The 24,953-nt window shown below is 39.6% G+C and overlaps 2 protein-coding genes across 3 annotated transcripts; both read right to left on the bottom strand.

Moving 5' to 3' along the window:
- Nucleotides 1–5,295: 5,295 nt before the first annotated feature.
- LOC126045010 (interleukin-8-like) lies at nt 5,296–9,765 on the bottom strand. The gene is made up of 4 exons (XM_049815508.1): nt 9,605–9,765; nt 8,678–8,816; nt 7,532–7,615; nt 5,296–6,921 (listed from the first exon to the last, which is right to left on the bottom strand). The coding sequence occupies exons 1-4, from the start codon at nt 9,666–9,668 to the stop codon at nt 6,846–6,848; spliced, it is 363 nt and encodes a 120-aa protein (XP_049671465.1). The 5' UTR covers nt 9,669–9,765; the 3' UTR covers nt 5,296–6,845.
- A 3,539-nt stretch (nt 9,766–13,304) lies between these two features.
- Nucleotides 13,305–15,825, bottom strand: LOC126045009 (interleukin-8-like). 2 transcript variants are annotated; one of them, XM_049815505.1, is made up of 4 exons: nt 15,603–15,825; nt 15,285–15,420; nt 14,405–14,488; nt 13,305–13,814 (listed from the first exon to the last, which is right to left on the bottom strand). In XM_049815505.1, exons 1-4 carry the CDS (start codon nt 15,823–15,825, stop codon nt 13,784–13,786), a joined length of 474 nt encoding a protein of 157 aa, XP_049671462.1. In that variant the 3' UTR covers nt 13,305–13,783. The 2 variants fall into 2 exon arrangements, with proteins under 2 accessions (XP_049671462.1, XP_049671463.1); XM_049815506.1 differs by lacking the exon at nt 13,305–13,814 and having other exon boundaries at nt 14,401–14,488; nt 15,603–15,727.
- Nucleotides 15,826–24,953: the final 9,128 nt, after the last annotated feature.

Genomic DNA, 24,953 nt, shown 5'->3' with positions numbered 1-24,953 from the left:
ATTGTTTATGTTGTATTGCGTTGTATACGTTACATTAAATTAACAGGGTGGTTTCACTGGTGTCAGAATGTAGATGTTGGATCTTTAACCAGTTTACTCGGAGTGAGGTTCTGCTGGTTCTTTTCTCTTTTGCGTTCTCTCTCTTTCTCTCCGTGTCTCTACATAACGTATGCACACACACAGGGTAATTAAAATTTGATTAGGGATCCCACTTTTCTTAGTTACTATTTTGCAGCTTTATTATCTAATTTTGGTGTGCACTGAAATGTCATTAATGTCTGAGACAAAAAAAGGAAATTCCCCCTCAAATCCCCAAGTAAAACCATTGACTGCTTATTATCCTTACCACTAGACTCAGCTATTTCCTGAGTGTGGCAGTAACAGATCTGCAGAAATCCCCAGGTCAAAAGTGAAGGCAAGAGCCTGCTCCACCTATATGATTAACCCTGCCCCTGAGCTAAGAGTAAGTATCTGTCTAAAAGAGCAGGATATTTGTAATGAAATAAAAATCCACCATGTTTTCTGAGAGCTAAATCGTCTCCTCTACCTCCACTTTTTCTCTGATGTGACACAGTTTCATCGGGACTGTGTGAAGGGGGTGTAATAGAGATGATAGTGGCATAAAAACGTTGAGACACGAGATCAAGCCCGAAGGCCAGGCACTCTAACCCGTGTTTCTGGGAGTGCCATGCATCGCCCAAGTTCTCCCTACATCCCTTCAACACTTTGCCCACAATCTCGTCCCAGCCCCTGCCTATGGGAACTCCAAATCCATTATCTGATTTTGGCAGCATGTGCTTTCCTGCCAGCCATCAGAGATGACTTGTGCAAATGGAATTGCTGCTCCTTTTGAAGGATAACGTCACTGAGTGAGCTGATACCGCTGCAAGCAGAGACCTTCCATGCTTAAGCCTGTTAAAAGCACGCTTGTAACGAACAAAACAACAGTTATGCAATAGTCCGATTACTGAAAGACTGCTGAAGAGGGAAGTAAATGCCTCCCTTGCCTGTGTTTCAAGGCAGGCTATAGGATGTGTTCTCTGTGCTGCAGCACGGAAACTAGTGTTTTTTCTTTTTCGTGACTCATTACCTTGTCTAATGAACACAAAAGTCAAAAAGGGAATCTTTTGGGAATCTTGACTGGGATCATTTAGAGTCTTTGCATGTAGCAAAGGATGCCCAAACACAAGGGACACAGTGAGGGGGATTCATGTGTGCTCTGGTGACCAAGACCATCATGAGGGATGGTGGAGAGCTGGGCTTCATTCCCTTACTGTTTTGAGTCCCCCCAGTTGCAGAGGAATGCTCCAGCCTCTGGGCTGATGAGATTACTCTCTCTAAGAAAATTAAGTATCTGTCTTGTTTTAAACAAACTCCAACCTCTCACTTGAGAATTCGTGCACACAAGACCCCAAAGACACAGGAGACAAAGCTTTTGCTGGAACGAGGGTTCAGCTTGAGCAAGTTGAACTCTCTTGACTCCTGTCTCCTGTGTGTTGTCTCTACCACCTATTCTTGTTCTGCAGGGAAAAAATCCCACTCTGTCTTCTGAAACCACTGCCTTTTCCCCAGAGGGGGCTTGGCATTTGCCTGCCATTTGCCTGCCATTCCACTTGACACGTGGAGAGCAGAAGGGACAAATACAGGGGCTGGGAAATAATCACTTCTGCTGCTCAGAAACTGGGCACACGGTTGTGCAAACACTTGGGGAAGGTTGCAGTGAGGCAGAGCGTAGGAAACAGATACGTAAAAAGCAGAATGTGTCCTAGACATCTGTTTTTTTACTTGCTATATGAGGAAATGATAGCAAGGAAAGGAGAAAAGCTTAGGTCAGTTTGTGATTTTTTTTTCAAACTTAAGTGTCTAAATATAGATGGTTATGTACCCTTAGTCAGATCGTGGCAAATGCTGGACTTTCCTGAATCCCTCTGGAATCACAAAATAGCAGTACAGCTCTTTTTTAGTTGATTTGCCTTTTAATTTATATATTTATAATACATAAGTATATGTACTATAAGTATATATTTATGTGACTGTGTATTTATGATATATGTTTCAGCTCTGCTTTAGAACAGTCAATTCTGTACTGTAGCTTTCAGTTAAAAAATTGTTGTGGGTTAAATGAAATGTTTCATTTGATCCAATGCAATATGAAAAGTCATTGTCAATATTAATATAAGGTATCTAGTAATATTAGAAACTTATACATTAATATTCATTATAATATTACCATAAAATATTAGCAAATAGTAACAAATATTCATATTAAACATAAATTAGATCCACCTGGTATGAACAGAAGAGGTACTAAGTCCAACTAGGGAATTGTTAGGGACCAGCAGCTGGGGTTTTACCTCCTCTATGAAGGCTGTGTTTACTGTTTTAGTTGCATTTTCCTTTCACAAATTTGGGAGGAAGCATTTTCTGACTGTGGAAATAAGATATGGAAGTGGTAGGAGGAAACACATGGTAAGTTTTAAGAAGTTCGTGCGAGGAACTTTTGACTAATTTAGAAGTGGTCAGTAGACATAATATACATCATGCATTCATCTCTGACTCTTAAAATGTCGCTTGCTGTCATCTTACTGTCTGCTTAAACTAAAGCCAATGAAGCTTGGCAGATGTTGGCCCAAACACTTCCCGGCAGTGCAGTCACAGTGGGGTATGCACAGAGATGGATGGAGAGTTTCTCTGGGGCACTCAGGTGAACATAGGTAGGTAGCCTGCCTGTGAAAGAAGTGCAAAAATGTAGACATCTGAATCTTGAATAAAAATACACCATTGAGTATTATAAATGAGATCTGTGTTGCATAAAAGCTGTTCCATATAAACTTGCTGATCCATTGCATCTCAAGCCACTGGACAGGTCAGATCTTACTCTTTACCAAAACGTGGGGGAGCAGCGGTGTGAAGGAACAATTGATGTATTTAGTCAGCTTATGAATTCAGGTTTGAATCCAAAGTTGGTCTGGTTGGGGGTTCCAGTGGGGGTTACTCCCTATCAAGAACGAGACTGTCCTGAGAGTTTCCTACATGTCCGTTTGCTGTCTGATGTTCTACCTAGCCTGCGGCTATCCCCCAAACCCCGCTCTCCCACCCTGGGGCTCAGAAGGTCACACTCCATGGGGCAGTCATGGTATTTTTGCCTGCAGTCCTCCATTGCTGTGAGCACATATCTCTGTTCTGGTGATTGCTGCTAGAATCTGCACTTTAGCGCTTTCTGTCCTTCAGAAACTAGATTTATATTTAACAATGTTATATTTATTTTTATTTATATTTAACGATGTTATATAAACTATGTGTAGCAAATAATTAAGAAAAAAACATTTTTAACACCCTTTTTGACAGTAGAAAGAAACTAACAGTAAATGCAGTGGGAATTAACACATTAAACCAATGTTTAGTCTTATAAGCAGTCTGCTGAACCCTTGAGCAGTAACATTTAACATAATGAATATGTAAGCTGCAAAATCCTTTTGCAAAGCAAAAAATGTGGTCTGTTATAGTATCAGGTAGAACTAATGTGAGAACAAAGAAATTGCGAAAAAAATTCCTGGTTTATTAACATTAATAAATAATGCATTCTTTTCTTCAGAAATATGACTTTTACATTTCTTTTTCTGTATATGTATATATGTGTCTCTGTGCCTGCATCTTGCTATCTATAAGTGGAAATTACAGCACAATAAATATAACTTCAGAAATAATACCGGTAATTTAGTATTTCTAATTTTAGCTGCTTCCTTCTGAAAGCCATTAACTCATAGTCATTAGGCTACCCTGAGGCGGGCAGTGACTTAGACTGTTGATGAGCCATAGCGAAGCACCTCACAGAAGGTAGTTTAGGTGTCAGTCCATGCTTACTTGCTTGCAGCTGTGCTGCAGGTACACCCAGTCAAATACTGTTGGATAACATCACCTATGAACTCTCTTAATTTCCTTCAGTGTTGTGGTTTAACCCCAGCCAGCAATTAAGCAGCACGCAGCCGCTCACTCACTCCCCCCCATCCAGTGGGATGGGGGAGAAAATCGGGAAAAAAGAAGTAAAACTCCTGGGTTGAGATAAGAACAGTTTAATAGAACAGAAAAGAAGAAACTAATAATGATAATGATAACACTAATAAAATGACAACAGTAGTAATAAAAGGATTGGAATGTACAAATGATGGGCAGGGCAATTGCTCACCACCCGCCGACTGACACCCAGCTAGTCCCCGAGCAGCGATTCCCTGCCCCCACTTCCCAGTTCCTATACTGGATGGGACGTCACATGGTATAGAATACACCGTTGGCCAGTTTGGGTCAGGTGCCCTGGTTGTGTCCTGTGCCAACTTCTTGTGCCCTGGCTGGGCATGAGAAGCTGGAAAATCCTTGACTATAGACTAAATGTTACTGATTTGTTATTGATTTGTTATTAGTTAGAATTAATCATATTTAATTTTAATAGGAATGTAGAATTATAATAAATATTTTAGCAAAAATTATACATGTCTATTGCATTTTATATTTAACCAACAGTTTGAATAAGAAGTAGAAAATTGTGAAGCATAGGTATGGGAGTGTTAAGTTTGAAATATAGTCATAGGAACTTAAGAACTTTAGAAAATATACTATGTGTAACCATAAGAATTCAAGTATTGTCTAAAATCATTTAAGCACAGAAACTTTGACAAAGATTTGTTGATCAGTAGTGTTTAGTTTTAAGAAACTAAGGAAACCGTTATGGACACCAGTTTGCTGCTTGGAAACCCCTTACCCTTCCCACCTCGATCTAATTATCAAGGATTCCAATCAGTAGAGTTAAGTGAGATTAACCAATGATTGTTTTAACATAAGAATATTAATGAGATGGTGTGACGGAAGGACCAATCGTTATAAAGGTTATATTTAAGAATAGACATAGTATGCATTTTTATGTAAATGATGGTGAGAATCGTACTGCACAGAATCACCTGAGAGGTCAACTATCGGACAAAGTGAGGAAGCCTACAGAAGACCACCAGAGGGCTTCTGAAGACCACCAGAGGCTTCACCACGCCTGCATAGAAGGACATTTGTATATGCTAATAACTTCCCAGAAATCTAATGAATATGCATAACCTTTCTCGGAAACCTAATGAATATGAATGAATAAGTTTAATATAAGGTGTATGATTTTGGTGTTCAGGTGTGCATGGTTTTTTTGAGAGGATTCACCCGCGCACCCGGCCGTCAATAAAGAAGTGTCTGCTTATCTACACTAAATTGGTGTTGATAAGTTCTTTATTCCGAGTTTTTCGGCAACATAAACACTACTGAGCAACAACTGAAAACATCAGTGTTATCAACATTCTTCGCATACTGAACACAAAACATAGCACTGTACCAGCTACTAGGAAGACAGTTAACTCTATCCCAACTGAAACTAGGACACTTCAGTCAGTCATATTTTAATCAGCATTCTCCATTTCAGTGACTGGCTTGTCTCATAGTTAATTTTAAAGATACGCTACCAAAAAAATTATTTTCTGGGTACTCATAGAAAATGAAGTCATGTTTGGTCTTTGTAGAAAACATTGCTACCGCTGTCAGGACTGGCTGGTAGATGATCTCTGCCACTTTCAGAAAGATGGTTCTTTCATGGAGAAATGGGTGTGAATTCGCTTCCCCCTTGGCCACGCAGAAGTATCTCGCTTTTGAATGAAAGATCTGTTTTGCTTCATCACTTCTTGTACGGAGTATTTGTTCATCTTTGTTGCATTACCTTCAACCTTTACCAACTCTACTCTGTGTTCTTGAAGATGGGAGCCAGGGGCTGCACAATGCTCGGCATGTGGGTGAGTCATGCAGTTACACAGTGGCATAACAAATTTTAGTAGTTAGTTCTTACTCATGTCCTAGTATGGGTTGGGTTTCTGTTTTTTTTGGTTTGGTTCTGAAGTTTTTTTCACTGCTGAGCCCTGATCTGATATTCCTTTTGTACAATTTAGCATAATCCCAAGATCTCTCACTTGTGTGCTAGTGGTCAGCTTAGCTTGCCTCATTTTTATATGAGCTTTGTAATTTTTTCCTCCCACGTCAGCCATTTTTGCTACTTCCTGCAGTGAATTTCACCTGGTATTTTACAGCCTACTCAATGAGTCTCCTAAGGTCCTTCTGCAGTTCTTCATAGTTGAGCCTAGTCTTTACCACCCTCCATTTAGCATCACCAGAATACTTCAGCTTGTAGCAAATGACCTTCCCAGACCAGTTGTGGATATGCCAAACCAAACAGGACCTCACACAAGCTGGTGTAGGAATCCATGGGTGATGGCCCTTTATAAAAAAAAAGCTGACCTTTTCGTTCTGTCCTTCATTTCTATGTATTCACCTGTTATGTACCCATTTCCAAGACTTCTTTCTTAGCCCCATTATCTCTAATGTTTGGTGAGGGTTGTGAAAGGATTTCAGAAACACAGTTTGACTATACCTGTTGGACCTTCCACATACGTAGGCTTGTTGTCACCTTCAAAGAACTGTAACAAATGCATAAAAGAAAACTTCCTTCAAAGCTGCACAGACTCTTCCTTATTATATGTTTATTCATGTGTTTACTAATTGTATCCTTTCTATTTCTACGTTAAGTATGACCATTTAAGGGTAACTAATTTCCTCTTGTTTATTCTTGTCCTTATAGCACTAAAACACATTCATTAAGCTTGAATTCCTTGATGCATCACAGATAGAGTTTTAGAGATAGACACAGCAAAGAAACTAAGTAGAATCAGCAACTATCTTGGGGGGAAAAAAACCCATCAAATGTAGTAATGTAGCAGAAGGGGAGTCTGTTCCTTGACGTTTCTCATCAGCAAGTGTTTCCTCTTATTTCATATCCTTGAAAAACTCCAAGGTCTATTTTTCCTTGACTTTTCTTTGATTGGTGACTCAGTGTTGTCTCTGGCCCTGTAATGAGATGAAGTATAAAGTGAGTTCAGAATTTTTTTAATGAAACAATTACCATTAATACAAGCTACAGGAAGAGCAACAGGTGCTCATAAGTTGTTAATGACCTATTTTTACTGTATCAACCAACTGACATGCAAAGACAAAAAAATCCTGTGTTTACGCAAGTACTGCTCCAACAGAAAGGACTTCCATATGCCTATGTCTAAATTGTGCAAAGTAGGTACCTGACTGTCCCCATTTACAGCAGTGAAAGCTAATAAGCTTAGAAATGCCAGCTGTACATCTGAATTATACCCAGAAAGAGGAAGTGAGTCCTTTAGAGCTCAATTTTTGGAAGTGTCAAACATGCACCCAGGTCATGCTGTCTCTCAGCGGATATTTAGGTGCATCATACCTGTGACCTTCTGGGTGGCTTAACACACAGGGAAGGTATCAAGCTAGGAAATTATTTTAATCCTCAGGCATTTAGAAATACAGGTTTAGAGAGAAACACTGGAAAGAATTACTAATGCCTGAAGAGGGTGAACATTTTTGTCCCAAGAAATGAAAATCTGCTTTCTAAAAATAGCTTTCAATTGAAGCTGTTCTAGTAAAAAAAACAACTTACCTGGCCAAAATAGCCTTTACAGTGAGCTGGACCCAGGGAGCAGTGGGTTCCAAACACACTCGTCTGCCACCTTTCAGCGTAGCTCTGCCAAGAAAGAAAAAAAGACGTTAAGGCCAGGTGGATCCCTCCCACTCTCCTGATGTTTTGAAATTTATCTTAGCTATTTGTCAAGTAAGTAACTGGACTTTCATTTATTAAAGTTGTTTGATATTTTCCATCTGGTATTTCTGAGAGAAATAGGGAAAAGTGATTTTCCTATACTTTTTCTATACTTGGGCATTTAAGTTTTGTTTTTTTTAATGAATGGTGTCAGTATAGGTGCTTATGATGCAATCTTTTTAATGAGCCTGATGAATTTTTTGGTTTCTGTTCTCTATCTGGTCATAGTTTAGCAGATCTTTCAGGAACTTAATTATCTTGGAAAATATTTTTTTTTTTAAATCAAACCTGGCTGAAATTACCAATTACTAGTGAGGTAGAACTGGATGACACACAATGCTGCTCAGAGGGTATGATTGTACAAGTATTATTTGCTTATGAAACCATAGTGAAAGCATAAAAACCTGAAAGCTCCCTTCTGTTTACATGAATGTATTGATTCAATTCATATGAATAGTTCCTGATGTGATTTTAAATGAAGCTTACCGTATCTTTTACTTTGTACTCACATGGATTTTACAATTTAAGTTCCACGCTCCTTGCTCAGGAAAATGCTCACTATGCAATTCTGACATAGGGAATAACTCATGGTGTTTCAAACCTTGCCACATGCAGACCAAGTTAGTGGAAATTGTTTGAATTCATGTCAATGGGATCAAGATTGTATCTTTGATTATTCTTCATTCTCCTAAATTATTAATTGTGCCCTGAATGTGCATGGGGGATCTAATTCTCTCCTCTGGTGTTTGTCATATTTAAGATAGTAGCATAGAGAGACTTTTAAAATACTGTCTGGAAGTGGCTTGTAACATTGGCAGGAAGTTAGCTTATTCCTTTGGATAGAAGGCCTAACACCTTATACTTAGCATCTATGAGGCTTTGCAAGGGACATATAATTCCACCCAAAGTAAATAAGTAACTAGAGTGTGAAATGCCAAGTCACTTCCTCCTATTGAAAGCCAGATGATATTTTGCAAAAGGGCTCACATGATTTCCACATTTTTGCAGCGAGGTCCTCTTTGGCTTAATCTCACATTCTGAATAGCCTTGGGAGGGATGAACTTGGAATGAGTGCTTATGCACAGGCACTGGAAGCCTTTTTCCTTTGTCTTCACCAGGGCCTTACCTGTAGAACAAAAATAAGTTACCTCTAGATAAATGAACAATCTCATTATTTGCTCCTGTGAAGCAAAGAGAATTCCCTTCTGTCAGCTGCCTTTTTGTTACTCAGACACTCGGATTTGCTGAAGACTTTGAGATAAAATTAACTGCATCTGCACAATAGCAGCAGTTATATTTTCAGAGCTGCTGGTATGCAGATGCATTTAAAGTTACACTTGTATCTCTAAGTGAAAATACTGAGATGTTTTCATAGTGTATTTGTGCCTGGCCAGATTCTACACCTGAATTGCATCACTTGAACAAAGTAGGTTAACGTCATTAACTATGTCCACATATTGCTTACTAGTTCCTGCCACGATCATCTGCTCATATTCTTTATTCTTTTCTGCAAACTGCATAATTCTTGCTTTGAGGAAGAACTATCATCAACCCGCCTACCAAGAATAAAAGTACAAATAGGAGAAAATTGTCATTTCGAAAAGAAGAGATGTATGGACACATTTAGAAAAAAAAGTCCTGTCTTAATTAAAACATTTCTTAAAATCTAGGGTAAGGCATATATTATGGCATAGGAATAAACTAATTTTCTAACACAAGCACATTTTACCCCTGGAAACAGCCACAACATCCTAACAGATGCAAATACAAATGATACTTTTTACTTCTGAATGACAATTTATTGAAGATGCACACCTCTTGCAAAAAGTCAACATTAACATAGCATAAGCCCACTTGCATTTATTTATTTATTTATTCATTGGTTATGTGAGTTTTAAAAGACCATTTTCTTACCTTCTGACCCTGCCATTAAGACCAGATAAAGAACCAAAGCAACAACAACAGGTTTGCCATGCATTGCTGTGCAGAAGTTTTCTTCTTAACAGATGTCCTGCTCTGGTTCTGTTTCACATCAGTTTTTATATTGAAAAGGTGCACACCCAGCAGCCTAAGTGCTGAACAAGTGCTCTCCAGCACAATGTGTGGCTTCTGTACACACAGGTTTCCTAATATGTGCGAGTGTTGCATAAGAAAACCAAATCTCTGTGCAGTCTGTTCAGTGGCATTTCAGAATTCCCTAACTTACCTCTGCTCCTGTGTATTTTAAATTATTTCTTTAGATTGTGATTATTATCCATCACTTTTTGTTTGAACTTCTTCATGGGATGTTAGTTTTAACCAACAATGCTGAGCTTGCACTTGGAAATCAATACAGCATTACCAGACATCCCCCCAAGCCAAAATAGACTTTTTCCCCCCCTCTCTGAGTGTAAAATTTCTGTTCAGCTCTTTGCATTGAGTTTAAATGCCTTGTGCAAAAACTTATACCCAACGTAATTACGGGAACTTTTCATCCCAATCTTATGTACTGTATTTTGATATGACTCTAATGAAGTTATTTAGCCAGTGTCTTATGAAGGCAAGACATAACTAGTTTCTATTGTTCTCTGAGAGGATTTTGTCATTTTCAGTTTGGCTAAAGGGATTTAGATGCTTAATTCTGTACTGAAAAGCTTCTCCAGTCATTGAACAGGAAATGATGAGCTTAAAATGACTGAGGCATTATCACCTAAGTCACTTAAGCTCTCCTGAAAATTTCATTTGTTCAGAATATGAAAAGAGAAAGTATCTGACAATAAGACAGTTGTAATAACACCTGATTAAAGTAAGTACTTAGGAAGTTCTAACGTCATGCATCTAGAATAATCGTAGGCATTTAAACCAGAAGATAAACACGTGTCATAAGTGAAATCTCTCCAGTGTTCCTCAGGAATCCATTTCTAGAGTGCATACAGTTTAGTCATTGGGATATTGGATATTCTTATTTTTGTGAAGTGAAAAAAAGGTGGTGTCAAGGAAGGAAACTGGACCAAATTGTGATCTGATAAAACATGCTGTTCATGTGTATTTCAGTACTTTACTAAAAATAAGAAATTAATTGGGTTTTGAAAAGAAGGAGCCTGCCAAATGAGAGCCTTGGTATTGTGTCTAGGGGAGATGGCAGTTTGTCCTGGACATACATAGTGTCTGGCTTTTGCTCAGTGGGGAGCAGGACAACACTTTGGATATGTTAGCTAAGATTGTTAACTAGTTGTCCTGGTTTCAGCTGGGATAGATTTAATTATCTTCCTAGTAGCTGGTATAGTGCTATGTTTTTGAGTTAGGTATGAGATGTTTAGTAACATCTAAGTAGATAAGTAATGTTTAGTCTAAAGGATTTTTCAGCTTCTGATGCGCAGCCAACAGGAAGGCTGGAGGGGCACAAGAAGTTGGGAGGGGACACAGCCAGGGCAGCTGACCCAAACTGGCCAATGGGGTGTTCCATACCATGTGATGTCATGCCCAGTATATAAACTGGGGGGAGTGGGGGCAGGGGGATCACCGCTCAGGGACTAACTGAACGTCAGTCAGTGAGTGGTGAACGATTGAATTGTGCATCACTTATATATTCCAATCCTTTTATTGTTACTATTGTAATTTTATTAGTGTTATCATTATCATTATTAGTTTCTTCTGTTCTATTAAACTGTTCTTATCTTAACCCACGAGTTTTATTTTTTTTCCCCAATTCTCTCCCCCATCCCACTACGGGGGGGCGGGGGGGAGTGAGTGAGCGGCTCTGTGGTGCTTAGTTGCTGGCTGGGGTTAAACCACGACACTAGTTCAGTGTCTCAGCGTAAAAATATTTTGCCAGGAGAATTAGTAATTTCATAGAGTCCATGTTCAGCTTTGGAGAGACAATATTAGCAAAGCAGAAACAACAGGAGAGAACAGCCGACATTTGACAAAGCTAGTCATCAAGTCAGAAAAGCTGCAGTGCTTCTCTCAGCAGCCTCTGAGAGCACTGAAACACATTTTTGGAAGCTTGAGGGTTGTTGTTTTGTTTCTAAGAAAGGTGTCCTCTGAGTGCATACAGAACAGGAATGCAATATTTTATCATTTCTAGCCAGCCTCTGAATCATGTCTGTCGGATGAGCGATAACCTATGGAGAAAGAAGGGATACAGTGCAGCCGCTGTGCAGATGCCCTGCCTAGGGTCCTGGGAGCACAGCCATTGCTGATGTTTTGGACAGAAAAATTTACAAGAAGAGCCCTTCCTTGGCCGTGATTCAGCACCCAGTAACTTAACTAGGATTTTGCTGGTGATAAAGGTTATGCGCTTACTGTAAGTATCTGTGTAGCACTAAAACTGGTGCCAGTCCTTTAGGATACACACATACTTCTGTTGGGGTGCATGTAAAGTAGTTCTTTCCCACCTCTCCCCAATCTTGGCTGCTATTTCTGACATGCTTACCTGCAAATTAGATCTTGGAAAGAAGCTAGCTTGAAAAAATCACTCAGAAAACCGGAAAGCTTAGTGTTGTAAAACGAGGCTGAAGAAAACCTGTCCCCCTGAGAAACTTTGTCTCCTTAACATTCTGAGGATGAGGTCTAGCAGGCTGTGTAATGCAGTGCTGTGGGACAGAGGCAGAGATGGGGATAGGGAGCAAAGTGTTGTTGGAATAGTTGTCATCTTGCACAAGAGCTTGCTCAAACAGTACCGGAAACTCCCTTTTTATCTTGCACCATGAGCAAATGTGAGCTGTTTGTGCAGAATGTGGAGTGGCTCCTTATTGGAAAAGACCAAAGCAAAACAAATATCAAAACTTGCAGAACTTTCCCATTCTCTCAAGTGTTCGCTGCTTCTATTCCAACCATTCCTCTGTAACTGGCTGTGTCACTGGCACGTGTGTGGCCGTACAGTCAGAGCTCTACTTGTTAGGACTTCTCATGATGTAGTTGTTCCCCCCTCACTGGAATTAGGGAGAATGCTCAGTGACTTCCTTAATGTTTATCAGATTTACCTGCTTACTTAAGTTAATGAAAAAACCTGTTCAGTGCCAGATTCTCAGCTGACATGCTGTCTGAGCACCACCACTGCTATGGCCTTGGAATTCCTGCGATTAAACGTTATTTGTTCAGTACTTTCTATCTGTGAATTTTATCACCCAGACCTCTGAAAACACTGAGTCTGGCAAGAAGAGAGGGAGAAAGTAGATAATTTTTATAATTCCACCTATTGGAAACCGTCTGCACTCACCAGAGGCAAGAATCTGCTGTTGCAATTTGCTGTGCCCCGGAACTCGGCCACCACTTGCCCTTCTGAGAACCCATTATGTGATACAAAATGAAAGAAAATGCACCCTCTTTTTCAGTTCTGTATTCAGTAAGAAAATTAATAACACACAATATTGGAGTGAAAATATTTCAACAAGCATTTATTAGGTACATAAACATAAATATTTTCCATAAATAAATAAATAAATAAATACTGAAGACCAACTACATTCTTATGCAAAAGTAAATAAATATGCAAAAATAAATAAATAAAATAGATATGCAAATAAATAAAGTGGGTTTTTTTTACCAAAAGATGGCATGAAAATATATGTTTATATATTCACAATACTAATTAACAATAAATAATATCTTGAAAATGGTGGCACAAAACCTGATGTCTCAGAATTTTGGCTTCTTAATTTTGCAAGCTCCCCTCTTCCAGTCAGTAGCCTGCTCTGAGCAGGAGTGACCTAGGTACAGTTGATGCTACCTATCCATGTTTTCCTGTAGAGGAGTCACTGGTCTTTTCCTAAACTGTTAGCAAAAAGGGAAGGTGTCATTAGTGAAAGCTCTTCTGAAAGCACACTGCACTGATCCAGCTGTGTTTAGCAAAAATGACTCCAGAATCATCTCCATCTCCTTTCACAAGCCATTTTTTCTGCCAGCTTTTTCTGGTGTCAGTGGTTTCTCTCCCACATAATGAGACCTCTTTAAAAGTCCTAAAGTACTGTTGTCAGCTAACTACAAAATCTCTCTAGATGCTGTCAGAAGTGTGAAGGTAGGAGGAAGGAGAAGGTGAGCTGCCAAAAGCTGGATGAGCATCTCTCCCATTTTTGCCTTTCTGGAAGAGTTAGGACGTTTTTCTTCTTCATCTTAGGACACTATTGCAGGTTTGGCATTTGCCCTAAAAAGAAAGAAAATGGAAAATGAGACGATTAGAACTTGTCCATGGAACAGGTATCACTCGCTGTGATGAAATGCACCACTAAGGGTTTGTGCTTCTGTGTCCAAGCCCCTTAAAAGCTGTTACTGAACCTAAGGGACACTGGTACATTGTGACCTTTTCACAAGCACTCAGTTAACTGTGGGCTTCCATAGTTTGATGCACACCTCTTGGGCCTGATTTTTCCCCCGCTTGTCTAAATGCCATTAGTTTGGAAAAACTGATTGTTGCTTTCTACCATTGCAACCAAGAGAAAACCAGTGGGTTAATGCCTGGATTTCTTGAGTACTTGAGCTGCAGGTTTTCAGCATGCTTGTGCCGTACGAGAGATGTAGCTAACATTCATGTGGGGTGTGTGGCACAGTAAGGGATTAAACCTAATGCTATAATTAAAGCTCAGAGCAATCACAGTGTTTGTCCCCGTTAGTGAACACAAATGGTCGTAACTGCCTGAGACAGAATTTTTGAATGCTTTATGCTGTACATGTTTGCTAGCTCACTTAAAATACAGTTTTTTGATAAGCCATGCTCACTGAGAACAAATGACTCACTTGTCCAGAATTGCCTTGATGATCAGCTTCACCCAGGGGGCAGTGGGCTCCAGGCACACTTCTCTGCCGTCTGTCAGGGTAGCTCTGCAACAGAGAAAAAAGGAAGGGGAAAGGTCTACTTAATGAATTACAAGGCAATTTCCCTTTTCTCTCGTAACATCATTCTAAGTGTACACTTACATGTTCTACTTTAAACTGTATCAGGCTGTAGCCTAACATAAAGTTCGGATTTTTTCTAAATGCTTTCATATCTTCTCATATCTGTTTGTTTGAATGCATTAAATCATTTGCAGGATTCTCACTCTTTTCAAAATTGCTTCTTTTTTTTTCCCCAGCTTGCTTTGTATTTATGATGGTGTTTAACTGAAGGGCTAAATCTTTCCATCTTGATTCAGAAACTGTATTGCCCAGTCCATAGGAATTTTGTTACAGTAAGAGTTCTGGAATTGTGACCTGATTATATGATTTGTATGCTAATGGTAGTTTTTTCATTGACTTGACTAGCAATGTGATCATATTTTTGACCTAGCTGTTAAATTCCATGTTTTGATCACTTGCTCAGCATGGCTCTATGAGTTTAATTCCCTTCTCACGTGCTGGTAGAATTCAGAGTTTTTGCAAGTTATTTGCTGTCTGATGACTGCGGGCTTAGGTTGAAATATTGTATGGGGTGTTTAAAAAGTAGAGACTGGCAAAAACAACATGCAACTTATAACACGTAGCGTATCGTTCGTAACAGCAATGAGCATTGCTGTTCTGCATCCTGAGTAGCCGCTCCTGCTGGCTTGTTACATCTATCAGAGAAGACTTACATCATCCTTAATGTAAAATCTGTTTCCTCCTTGTTACGTAATCGGCATGATTTTGCAAAAGCACTTACATGACTTCAACGTTCTTGCAGTGAGGTCCGCTGGGGGTGAGGTTCACATTTTGAATGAACTTGGGGTGGATGAACTTGGAATGGGTGCTTGGGCACTGGCACCGGAGTTCAATCGCTGAGCGTGGTAAGGCCTTACCTGTAAAATGAGAAGAAAAAAAAAGGTGGCCTGTTTCACTGTTTCCACAGGCAGCATAACATGTTCTTTTTGCTTACAGTATTAGAAGAGTTATTTGCTGCACTTGTAAGGAGTGTTGTAGCTCCCCCATCAGCATTTACACTAGCAATTAGTTAGGAGAGCTTTAGGAAGGATTTCTTTACCTTTTGTTCCAACTGCTGAGACCAGGAGAAGAGTCAGGACAGCAGCCACAGCCTTGCCCGCCATGATGCAAGAGTGTTTCTTCCTTGTGCCACTTGGGTCTGGTTCTGTGGTGAGGTGAGCTCCAGCAGCCCCAAGGGTGGCCAGTGCCTGTGCTCTGGGACCTGCCATGATTATATACTGCCTTGGCCTCCCCGGTGCACTCCAGCACCATGAGCGGGTCATAACAGTGGAAACTCCAAACCTGTAAGATGCTACTGAGAAATGAGTCATAGGTGAGTGGGTAAGCACCTTTCCATAGATGACCACAAAACTGCCTTTCATTAACAGAAAGCACTTTATTAATTAAAGAAATAAAAAAACATCAAATATGTACAAAATTGCCCTGCACTTAGCTTTGTGGAATCTAGGGGGGGTTTGTAACACTCTATTCCTCGTGATTATTTTCTTCTGTACCTTTGTACTTTTAATGTTATTATATTGTTACTGTTTGGAAGGCATTTGATCTGTGATTTTCCATCTGTATGTCTTTGGGCTTTGATTTTTTTTCATTTTAAGACATCACAGAAGTAAGAACTAATACTTCGTACAAATGATAGATACTAGATAGATAGATAGATACTAGAACTGGATGTTAATAAGCTCCCCTTGTCCTTATATGCAATTACATTTAAAAAAATCTTTCTTCATATGCTGAGATAACTTCTGCAGAAATACTTACAGTATCTTTTGATACATTAAAACCTAGCATCACTGAAATAAGCAACAGAATCCAGATATTGTCTTACTATTGAGAACATACAGAATATATTATTATGATTATGATGAACTGCTTTGTCTGATGAGGTGGATTTTTTTGAGGATGACTGCTTCTTCTGAAGCCAAAACTTCTTCACTGTTTGCTGCTTTGAATTTGGGCAGAGGAAAATTCTAAAAGCTGCTGCAGGATTCTCCTTCTGAAATAAATTGAAGCACTCTTGCAAATTTAAATTTGACCCTGTAAAGAGAAGCTTTCTTCTGATTATCATAAAATTAAAAGAAAAGTGCAGATGGAATCACGAAGGAGGATTATTCAGATAAAGTCATAGATGTACAACCATTCTTATTAACAATAGAAAATCATACTAAAACACAGGTGGGCTTTTGGGAGATTAAATATTAAGGAATCCTGTTATTGTTCTTCTGGCAGGTAATGGAGACAGTCAAAGGAACAAAGCATAGGAGCAGATATGAATGAATATACGTTTATTGTTCTCATACAGAGATTTATGCCAGACTGAATTCCACTTACTATTACCATGTCTGTAGTTTTACACAATTAAGTTTATAAATAGTCTTAGAGGATGTGTTCTGAATAGTAGCCTAATAAGATGTGTAGATATGCAATTAAGCACCTGTTTTTCCTGTAAATTTTCAGCTTGCAGTGAACATAGCTGGAGTAGCTAACGTGAGCACATAAGCACTTAACTACAGTCCTTCTGTGTCAAACGAGAGGTCTGCCTAGAGAGTATCCTCTCTTCAATCAAGGCCATCAGCAGATGTCTAGGAATGTGTAAGAAAAGATCAAGTATGTTTGAGACTTATCCCTAGTAGTCTCCCACTCTGAGCCTGGTTTCATTTGATGCCTCATGATTCTTTTATGGGAAAACAAGAGTTAGATATTGGTCCTTATCTCTGATTTCCACCTCCTTCATAATTCTGTAGACCTTTATCACATCTCCAGGTTGATCTCTTTTTATAAAATGTTATCCTGTTGCCTGATAGCAGCATAGACTGGGTTGTTCATTCCTATCTCTGGACTTTTTATTTCCCCGCTTACACACTATTTCCATGCACAGCAAACTGTTCACAGAAATGCAAACTAGAGTATCAATGGAAATGTCTTTTGGCCAGCATACAAGGAGAAAATGAATTGGTATGAGCTTGAGGTACCTAAGTGAAAAATTTGGAGTTTCTCTGATGGTTTTCTGTATGCTTCTCCCCAACTTTCCCTGACTGGTGAGTGACCTGGGACTTTACATTTGTTTATGCTCACATGAGCAGTGGGTGATTTCTTTCCCCTGGGGAACCCCTTGCACTGCTCTGTCCTCATCTCCCTCAATGATTGCTCACCAGTATCTTTAGAAATCCTGCCTCATGCCTGGAATTTTGGATCTAAACATGTAAAAGATCATTTAGAAGTAGCTGAGCAGCTAAGTCAATGAACGTGACAACTCCTGTTGTGTGGTTTTTTTAAAGAATATTAGGTTCAGCAGGAAAGGGTAGTTCTGCTTGAGCTTTAGATTTCCTTTTGGCAAATTCTTCCTCTTATTTTCTTATACTTCTGTGACCCTGTATGCAAAAATCTATGCATACTTTCGATCTGCGAAGGGAAAATATCTCAACTTTGCGTCTCTGTCTGGCAGTCCGGATCTTCAGTGTCATCTGCATGTTCGTGGCAAGACAATCTCTACTGTAAACCTTACCTGAGGCAACTTGACTGACTTGAGAGGGCCAAACAGAATTTACTTACAGTCACAAATACCATAAGTATAGCTCTTTTCCCCCTAACTATTTCTTAATTAGATAGTAACAGAAAACCCAAGATTTTAAGTTTGCCAACTGTCACAGTGAATGACCTTTTATGAAAGATATGGAATAAACAGCTGTAAATAGAACTGCAACCATGAGATACATGTTTAGTACCTATCTTCCTGATGAACTTCAGCAGTGTCTGGGTCAGCCCTCTAAAAAAATGTTTGTTCTCTTTTGTTTAGTTAATATGCAATTCTGAAAGCCTAACTCATTTTGCTGAGCCCATCTTCTCAGGAAGGGCTCACTGTAATTCTTGTGGTTGTCTCTGCCCCTCTTCCTGAAGCTGCTTATGCTTGATATTTACCACCATTAACAAGAATGGAAATTGCATCATTTGTTTCCAGAAGTGCTGGGCATGGAGTGAAGTGTATTTTCTGAACCAGTCCTCTACTGGGCAGGTGTTACAAAGGTCACTGTGGAAGTGCTGTAACAAAGGAGTATTAATTAGTCATGAAGTTTCACAAAGTCTTCTAAGAACAAGGATGAGAGCCGGAGCTCTGCTGTACCACAGTGCTACTTCCTCACAGCACAGGAGATGATGATCCCTATTCCTTTTTTCTGTGTGGCCCGTGATTATTGCTGAAAGGAAGTACAGTTGCAACACCTATGCTGATGAATATTTTTTTCCACTTACACTGCTGATGAAATCTCTGGTTTAGAGGCAGGAGAAGCACCTTTGTGTTCTGTCTTGAGAGGACCTGGCATGTGGATCTACCTGCAGCACAAGCAAGTGCTCCAGCAATTCACAATTATATACCACATCTAAAACCATCGCTATCACTTCTTTCTCTCTAGGCGGCTTAATTTGCCTTTGTTCGTCTTGCTAGCTGTTCTGGATCCTAGTGCTATGCTTAATACTACACCCTTGCAGATGGACTTCAAAAATTCATTAATGGTGACATTGAGCATTGCTTCAGTAAAGTCCCTGAGCCTCAAGCAGAACACTTACGGTTGACTGAGAACTTTATTCACAGTTTTCAGCACTCTGAAGGAATCCAAAATTGTAGTCCTTCCTTTTTGTGCCCTTTGGCCTATTAACAATACAATCAAAAGCCATTTACTGATCGGGTTTGATGGAAAATATCTGCCTTTGTTTATTCCCGGGGTTTCCCGCTGTATGTAGTAACTGCATAGGAAATGAAGTCATCTCCAGAAAGGGAAGTAGTATTGGAAAAAAAAAAAAAAAGAAGAAGAAAAGAAAGAAAATGGACAGGATGCTGCCTGAAGCATGATCAGGATGTTCATGCTATTCAACATGCAGCAATGTTTTCAAAGAAAAAAGTGACCACTGTGGTTTAATTGCATTAGTTGCATTTTTAAGAAGAAAAAAAATTGCGGTAGGATTACTCAGGGACTTTCCAGTATTTCAGCTGGTATCACCATGTGTTGTCTTTCATATTAAATAAATACCTTTTTTCATTAATCATCATAACTAACTGAAAACCAATTACAAGACATGAACCAAAGGGTTACTCAAATATTTTATTTAATGTGACAAGGTCAAGATTTCCATGACAGAGCAGAAACAGTAGTTGAGAATGAGGAAAGGACTGGAGAAGATACTTAGGAGTAGGACTTGCTCACTCTCTCTCCCTTACTCCCTGGCCTCCCTTTTGCAAGTTTCTATCCCCTCAGCTGTGCCAAAACTAGCAGTCTGTTTTCTAGGTAGCCTTTATCTACTTGAGGGAGGAGGATAAAATAATTACAGTTTTCCCAGAGCTATTGTATTTTCAAGCCTATTGCAAAGCCAAGCAGAATTAACAACTCTGTGCTAAATGGGTATTGCAATTCTAATCATCCGCCTACTGGTGTAAATCAGCAATAAATGAAAATCACTGGAGTCACGCTTCGGCATTGGCTCTAAGTCTGAAGAGAACAAGGTCCTGAATGCAGAGGCAGTGAGATGATGTGAAGCACAACAGCTATTAGGAGACAGAAGAGAGTGCATTGCCCTCAAATTCCTGTGTGTAAATCATCAAGGCATTTTTTATTTCTGAAGGTTCAGCTGTGTGGAGGAAAAATCAGTTTGAACTGGAGTTAGAAGGCTTACGTGTATGCCTCTTCCTTGCACCTGAGTGCTGAGTGAACAAAAGGTGAAAGCAGAAGAACTTGGAGAGGAAGGGAACCGCAGTGTGCATTTTATCCACGAGGGCCCATCCCCATTGTGTGGGAAGCTGGATCCTCGTGGGACTGATCGCCACTCAGCAGACTCTATGTATGTTTACATCACATGAAACCAAAACAAAGTTTTAGCCCCTTAAACAAAGACCTCTGACACTGGACCTGAGGGATAATGTGACTAAGTGCCAAGTGGAGGCCAAAATGGAACAAATGCATCCTAAGGAATCTGGTTCTGGTGCAGTCCTGCTGGTCGGACACTGCAGAAACATTAGCTGAGTCCAAGCAGGTAACTTCCCCGGGAATTCATTTCTGCTGGTTTACTTACAGGTTTAAGTATTTGCCCTGCTGAGTGCACGGCATTGATTTTTGCAGGTTAACAATTTGTGTTTGTTCTGCTCTGTGATGTGTTGATTTTGAATATTTGCTGTGGAAGAGATTGGTTTTCCCTATCAATAGGTACAAATAAGGATTTCCGTTGCAGTTGCACCTGGGTATTCTGCTTCCTCCTGCAGTTGTTACAGATGCTAGGCAGAAGTCAGGAAGGTCAGCTGAGATGGGAAAAGACCCCGGGTCCTGTCTCTTCCCACCCAGTCCTGCTGCTCAAGAAAAAAGAGCAAAGGCAGCACCTCCAGCATATACTTCTTCTGATTGGTAATGCTGTGTGGGAAGGTAGTGGTTTTCAGGGGAACCAAACTCACTTTTCTTGTTACTGGCTTTCCCTCTTCTTTCCTTCATTTCGTGTTGTAGTTTTGTTCCTATATCAAATTGAAAACCCCAGGGAATAATTCACATTATTCTGACTTGATGGCAACTCCTGCCATGGAGTTGCTTCCTTTAATTGCAATGGATTTTGTAACACTGATCAAAAGTCAGCAGTGGGTCAAACAAATGCTTTAGATATGACCTGTTTTGCCTTCTCCCACTCCTCACAGACATGTAATAGCAAACCAGAATACTTGTGTGATAGGGAGAGTTTGTGAATTTGCACCTTGTTTTTTTCCAAGCACTCACAAGTAGCTCTCTAGATTTTTAATGGCCCGGTGGTACAAAGACAGAATTCATATTTTTTAAGCCTCCATAGATTGTGGATGTGGATGTGGATAGATGCAGTATTACAGCATGTCATGGGACACGCCTGTCCAAAACCAGCACACAGCACTTTTAGAAAGCAACTCTATTTGTGTGTAAAGTTTCTCAGATTTTGTGAACTTGAAATTAAAAATACCGTTGTTTAGTAGTGCAAATCTATGTCTAACCATCGTGGTAGTTATACACTGAATCGTATCTCCTCACATCCTAAGTTTCTAGTGCATTTGCAATTCACCCTGGTGCTTTGGGGAAAGTGAGGAAGCTATTCTTTAACTCTTCAAAAGAAAGTGACTTGACAGTTGAAAGTAGTCATTTGTAATCTGACCTAAACACTTCCTACACAGATTGTTCTTCTTAATCTGAGATAGATCCTATCTCTATATGACTGATTTGTGTATAGTATGACTGTGCGTCTGATGTTTACCAAACCACCATCAACCAATAGCTGAGCTAGCTTGAACTGTCATGGTTAGAATTGCATGTGGTTTTATACCTTTAGTAATTCCTAAGGTATGTCCTGAGCTTCTGAAAGCCCTAATGTCCCTCTGCCATTCCCACCCTACCCACTCTTCAGTATTATGCTTCAGTGTTTGTCCTTTCTGGGCTTGGTTCTCTTTGAATAAAAGGCATCTTCTCCTATTTATTGTAGGAAAAGTATTTGTTGTTGGGATTCAATGAAAGATGTGAAAATTACTCTTGTATATCATTGTTTCTCTTACTTCCAGCCCAGAGCTAATTTACTCTTATAAAAAGTAATGTAATTAGAATACAGGAATTTACCCACTTCAATTCAGCATTAACAGCTATGTTGACAGAGACCATTAGTGGCCAATGCCAAACCCAAACGTCTGAATCTTTAGTGTAGATCAAGGATATAAACCTACAGCAAGGAGTTTGATTTTCCCCAGCACTTTTTTCATGAAAGTCTGCCAATACCTGCTTTTTAAGTCCAACCTGTTGAGGTATCCAAACCCAGTACAGTTAACCAGGAAACCATCCATTAGGAGCATAAGGCATGCACTGAGGGTAGTCACCAAGCAGAATGTTCAAGCACCCACACAAAACAATATCCCTTCCCCATTCTTCTTAAGTATAATGACTACTGGAGATCTTCAGAAAGGTTGAGTCATTATAAACTTGAAAATCAACCAGTGCTCCTGGACCCCTCTGCTCTCCAGCATGGTCTCCCATGGGATTCTTCTGAGCAGATGCCTGAAGAGCCCCAAGCCTGCTCTCCTGAAGTCCACAGCTGCGATCCGTTTTTTTGCCTTGCCTCCTCCTTTCAGGATCCTGAAATCTACCATTGGGGGTGATGCAGCCACAGTTGGCCCCAGTATGATTTGTGCTAATAAACTAATCATTTTGGCACAGTAACAGGAGAGTGACTTTTCTCAGACCAGCAAGGAGCACCATTACAAAAATTGTAGTCAAGTTTTTGCCAGAACCTGACTCTGTGACCTGTAAGAATGGGTGATTCATGAATCCTGGCAAAGCAGTTAGGTGGTGACAGTTACTTTGGCAACGTGTGGCATTCAGAGTTTGAGCCTTCTGTCCAACCTTGAATCTTAGAAGATCTCGTAGGACATTAACATGGCTGCTCGAACACTCCTCCTACTGTACATGAGCTTTAGTGTTACTTTTGTGTTGACTGCAAATTAAATACTGATCGCAGGTGGAGCATGATGAGTGTTTCAAGAGTGACAAAAGTCTTCATGAGCATAGAAGGCCTAGCAAGCTAATACAGTTGGGACGTAAACAATTTTCAGGCAATAGTACCTTAAAGAGTAATTACCAAGTGCCATATTCAAAGCATTTGACTGTCCAGCCTGAGTATGTACTTACGTACAATTGCGTTAACTTGGAGCCATCTTTGGTGAAAGCTTTAAGTGACGCATGTGGAACTGCAAAGGTCCTGTAACCACACTGCACCTCTCAGCTCTGTTTCTGGAATTTTTAAATGCTTTTCCTCGTGAAATGGAAGTCACTTTGGAAAGTATTGCAGATAATAAAATTGTTCACTTTGGGTACCAGGAACAGTGACAGGGGCTCAAGTGCTTTATCTCATTCTGTACAAGTGGTGGTTAGTTGTAAAACACTGTGCAATTATGAGTTCATGAGTATTTGTTTTGTGCTTTAGTGAGGGCGATGTAACAGTATTTTTGATCAGGGAATGGTTACTAAACCAGAGTCTGAAAACAATTTCCTTCCAGCTAATGTTGCAAAATGAGCAGGATGTGCACTTGTTGACTTGAACGTCACTTTGTTCACCTTTCACATGAGTTTTTGAAGTACGCTATGGAAGTGTGGGAAAGAGAATAGCTATACATTACACATGAACTCATAGCCTTTGTTATTATAATCTTTAAGTAATAAGGCTTGACTTTCAAGGTATAGAATTGGACAGGAAGGGAAAAAATGAATTCTGGAGTATATTTGTGCAGCTTTACTGAAATTTTTAGTCTTTTATGCCCAGTTTCAAGATAGAGCTCAATTTATCATCAGCCTTTGAAGCACTGTCTGCTGAATGTTTTCAGTATGAAAAAGCTGATGGGTTCTTTGTTGCTCTGGTATAAACACTCCTGCCATTATAGACAAGAAGATCCTGCTCAAAGCTTTCTATCACAGTAGTACTTTTCATGATGTAATTTTTTTCATTGGTGTTTTGTGATATTTGTTTACGAAGTTACTAATTAAAAATTGTGTGTCATGTCTTAAACTCACCATAGTGCATTCTGAAAGGAATGCTTGTAATTCCGTATAAGCCACTGCATGTCCTACTCTTTTCACAACCCAGTCTGAAAGGAAATGCCAAACATTATGGTAATCACTTACCAAAAGAAATTCCAGATGAAAAGCATATGTCTGTAGCAGAAGACATAAAAGCAGGGAAGTTTGGTTTTCATACACATTTTTTGAGTACTTACATGATTTGTTGACAGTAAGAAGTGTAAACCAGGTGGCACAAGTTCAGACAACAAATGAATTGCTTCCCTTCTGAAGATACTAAAAATTGCATTTTACTGTTTAGGCAGAAAGTTAAGGCAAGTCGTGTAGCATCATGGTGAGTTCTTTGGAGTCCTCCTTTAGTGGCCTCTCGTTATTTCTTCTCTGAATCCAAGAAATTTCCCAATAACCAACAGTTATTGTGCTGGTTTACTATGTTTTGGACAGATTAATTTGGACAGGAATAGTGTTTCTCATTGACATGCAGTCAAATCAAGAGTTGCAGTAGAAGACTTTTGGGACTTATTTTGAGACCTAGGAATAGGAATAGGCTGAGATTTCTGCAGTATGTGTTATTACAGACAGGTTTTTTTCACTCCAGTGCTGGTCATTTTATTTTTAGAGTGATTCTTTCTTATATTTTTGAGGGGGTCCCATTTTATACTCTGGCTCTTAATAGTGTTAGTGATACAACTGAGGAGATGGTGCAAAGATTGCACTGCACATGTAGGAACAAGAGGCCAGGGCTGAGGAAGGCATAGGAACTTCTTACGCTGGTTTCCCCAAAGCTGTATATCATCTCAGACTGCATCCTTAGTTGTAACAAGGATAGCCTAGAAAATTAT

The sequence above is a fragment of the Accipiter gentilis genome, chromosome 12, assembly GCF_929443795.1.
Source record: "Accipiter gentilis chromosome 12, bAccGen1.1, whole genome shotgun sequence".
NCBI lineage: Eukaryota > Metazoa > Chordata > Aves > Accipitriformes > Accipitridae > Astur > Astur gentilis.
The sequence above is the reverse complement of the archived record's forward strand: the minus strand, read 5'-3'. Positions and strand labels throughout refer to the sequence as shown.

Bases quoted from the DNA above. Each gene is read 5' to 3' on its own strand.
- LOC126045009 (XM_049815505.1), bottom strand. From the start codon at position 15,825: ATGACCCGCTCATGGTGCTGGAGTGCACCGGGGAGGCCAAGGCAGTAT. The intron at 14,489-15,284 runs GTAAGTGCTTTT...TCTCTGTTGCAG, and splicing joins TGCAAGAACGTTGAAGTCAT to AGCTACCCTGACAGACGGCA. The intron at 13,815-14,404 runs GTGAGTCATTTG...CTTTCTTTTTAG, and splicing joins ATCAAGGCAATTCTGGACAA to GGCAAATGCCAAACCTGCAA.
- LOC126045010 (XM_049815508.1), bottom strand. From the start codon at position 9,668: ATGCATGGCAAACCTGTTGTTGTTGCTTTGGTTCTTTATCTGGTCTTA. The intron at 7,616-8,677 runs GTGAGCCCTTTT...CTTTCTTGGCAG, and splicing joins TGCAAAAATGTGGAAATCAT to AGCTACGCTGAAAGGTGGCA. The intron at 6,922-7,531 runs GTAAGTTGTTTT...ATCTCATTACAG, and splicing joins GTAAAGGCTATTTTGGCCAG to GGCCAGAGACAACACTGAGT.